The sequence below is a fragment of the Salvia hispanica genome, chromosome 5 (genome assembly GCF_023119035.1).
Source record: "Salvia hispanica cultivar TCC Black 2014 chromosome 5, UniMelb_Shisp_WGS_1.0, whole genome shotgun sequence".
NCBI classification, from domain to species: domain Eukaryota; kingdom Viridiplantae; phylum Streptophyta; class Magnoliopsida; order Lamiales; family Lamiaceae; genus Salvia; species Salvia hispanica.
This window is the reverse complement of record NC_062969.1, coordinates 27802627-27804711: the sequence shown is the minus strand read 5'-3', so window position 1 is coordinate 27804711 and position 2085 is coordinate 27802627. Positions and strand designations below refer to the sequence as shown.

At 33.4% G+C, this 2085-nt stretch overlaps 1 protein-coding gene across 2 annotated transcripts in view; it reads right to left on the bottom strand.

Moving 5' to 3' along the window:
- The window catches only part of LOC125187633 (wall-associated receptor kinase-like 6), a 7285-nt gene extending 6066 nt beyond the window's left edge, over positions 1-1219 (bottom strand). For both annotated transcript variants that reach the window (XM_048084253.1, XM_048084254.1), the window contains exon 1: positions 601-1219. In XM_048084253.1, the coding sequence (XP_047940210.1) occupies positions 601-1126 (526 nt within the window). In that variant the 5' untranslated portion in view covers positions 1127-1219. The remainder of the gene's footprint in view (positions 1-600) is intronic.
- Positions 1220-2085: the final 866 nt, after the last annotated feature.

The window sequence follows — 2085 nt, the reverse complement described above, 5'->3', positions numbered from 1 at the left end:
ATTTACTCACAACAACACTACATAAAATCCCGTGCCGATTTCCAAATGTTGCATTTTAAGTGGGACGGAGGGAGTATTATTTATTCAGGTTTTAGGTAGTTTTTTTAATGTTATTTCTTTTTTACTATTTTATTTTATGCAGATTTTAGATAGCTTTTAAATTGTCATTTCTTTTTTATTATTATTTTTTATATTTTAGATATTAGGTAGTGGCAATTTATTTTAGTTAATGTTTTAATGCTTGGCATGAATTCAAAATATTTAATTTTCCGTGCCGTTTTTTAGATATTAGATAGTTTGCAATTTTTATGATTATGAGACTTTAAACTTAACATTATTTTTTTAGTGATATTATTTTTTAAGTTTTAATATAGCATGTATTTATTTTATTATATAACTCGCGCCCCAATTCAAAAGGTCTGGATCTGCCACTGCCGAAAAGAAACTTTTATATTACTATAGAGCAGAGGGGGTATTATATTTTGCACAATAGAAAGTAGATTAATTTTATGTAACAGACTAAAACAACAAAATAAGACCATTTTTTAAATGACACATGGAGTATTTGATTAAGAACTCTTATCTACTATTGACAATTACCTCTGATATCTTGCTGGCAACAGCCATTAAAACGGCAATTTCCGACACCGTTTGTAACATTCTTGTCCACACAAAACGCCGAACAGCCACCGAGGATTGAACTTCTGTTGGATAGCACCACCATATCATCACACCCAATGGCAGTGACCACGTTTACATACGAAAACATATAGGGAGTTCCCGACAAGTTCACGCTCATACCATGTTGATTGCCTGTGCTGCCTGCAGACAAATCATAGCAAGCAGAAATCATGTAGGGGTTTTTGAGGCGAATGTAAGTTTGATTGAATTCAATCACTTCTTTTTTCATAACGGAGAGGTAAGCTCTTGGAGGGTAAGTGGATGTATCGCATTTAATGTTAAAATATGGGTTGAGGCTGCATTTTTGGCCGACTCCGAACGGATACGGAATCAGTAAATCTCCACACCGATCAAGGCAACCGGGTTTGGCATGTAGAGCGGCTGAGAATAGAGGCGAGAAAAGTAGAAAAACAGAGATCAGTTGAAGAGGATTCATATTGATCATGTTTAGTTGAATGAACGCTCTCAAATGCTTGGCTTAAAACATCTCTGTACTTGGACTTTTGGAGTGAGAGGACTTTGACTACTTCTCCCCCTCCGTCCCGCCTCAAGCGAGGCACTCATTTTAGGCACCAAATTTTTGTACTCTCCGTTTCTTCATAATTGAGTATGAATTTTTCAGCACGAAGTTTAAGAAATGGGTGTTGAGTGTGTTAAGTAGTAAATAGATAAAAAGTAAGAGGAAGAAAAAAAGTAGAGAGAATAAAGTGGAAAGTGAATATAATAGAAAGAATAAAGTAAGAATGAAAAAAAAATGTTACTATATATAGAAATGACTCAACTAAGAGGGAACTTCTGCAAATGAAAAAATGACTCAACTACAAATGAACAAAGGTAGTACTCTACTATTTTTAGGCAAAACCGGGTGGTTCGACTAGAAATGTGCGATTCATTTTCAAAAAATAATAAAAGTAAAATATGATTATTATTTAATCAATCATATCAAAATATGAACAATTTAATGAGAACAATACCAATAAATCTTTTCTCTAACAGTCTAAAAATAGTTAAAGTTACTACCATGTCTCTTAGGCTAAAGCCTATTGCTTTGTTTTGCCTAGTGTAATTTAACTATTCGTGTTTCCCGACAATATCAGCAAAAAAAGTTCTTAATAGAAAAGTGGCACATAAAATTCAAATTTATCATCTCAATTTAATTTGGGCCAATATCCAGTTGTGAAAAGGTTACGACAATATTGAATTTTAAGTATAAACCCAAGTAAATAAGTGAATATCACTTGATTATGAAGAATGTTTAAAACCCAAGTTCCCCACTGCCTTCTTAATAACGCCAAGAGCATAACACCTAAAAGTTTGGTATTCTTAGAATCTTAGTTGTGGAATCTAGAAGATTGAAGTCTGTTCTGCACCACACTCTATTTATCGGGACCACACGTTTCTCTT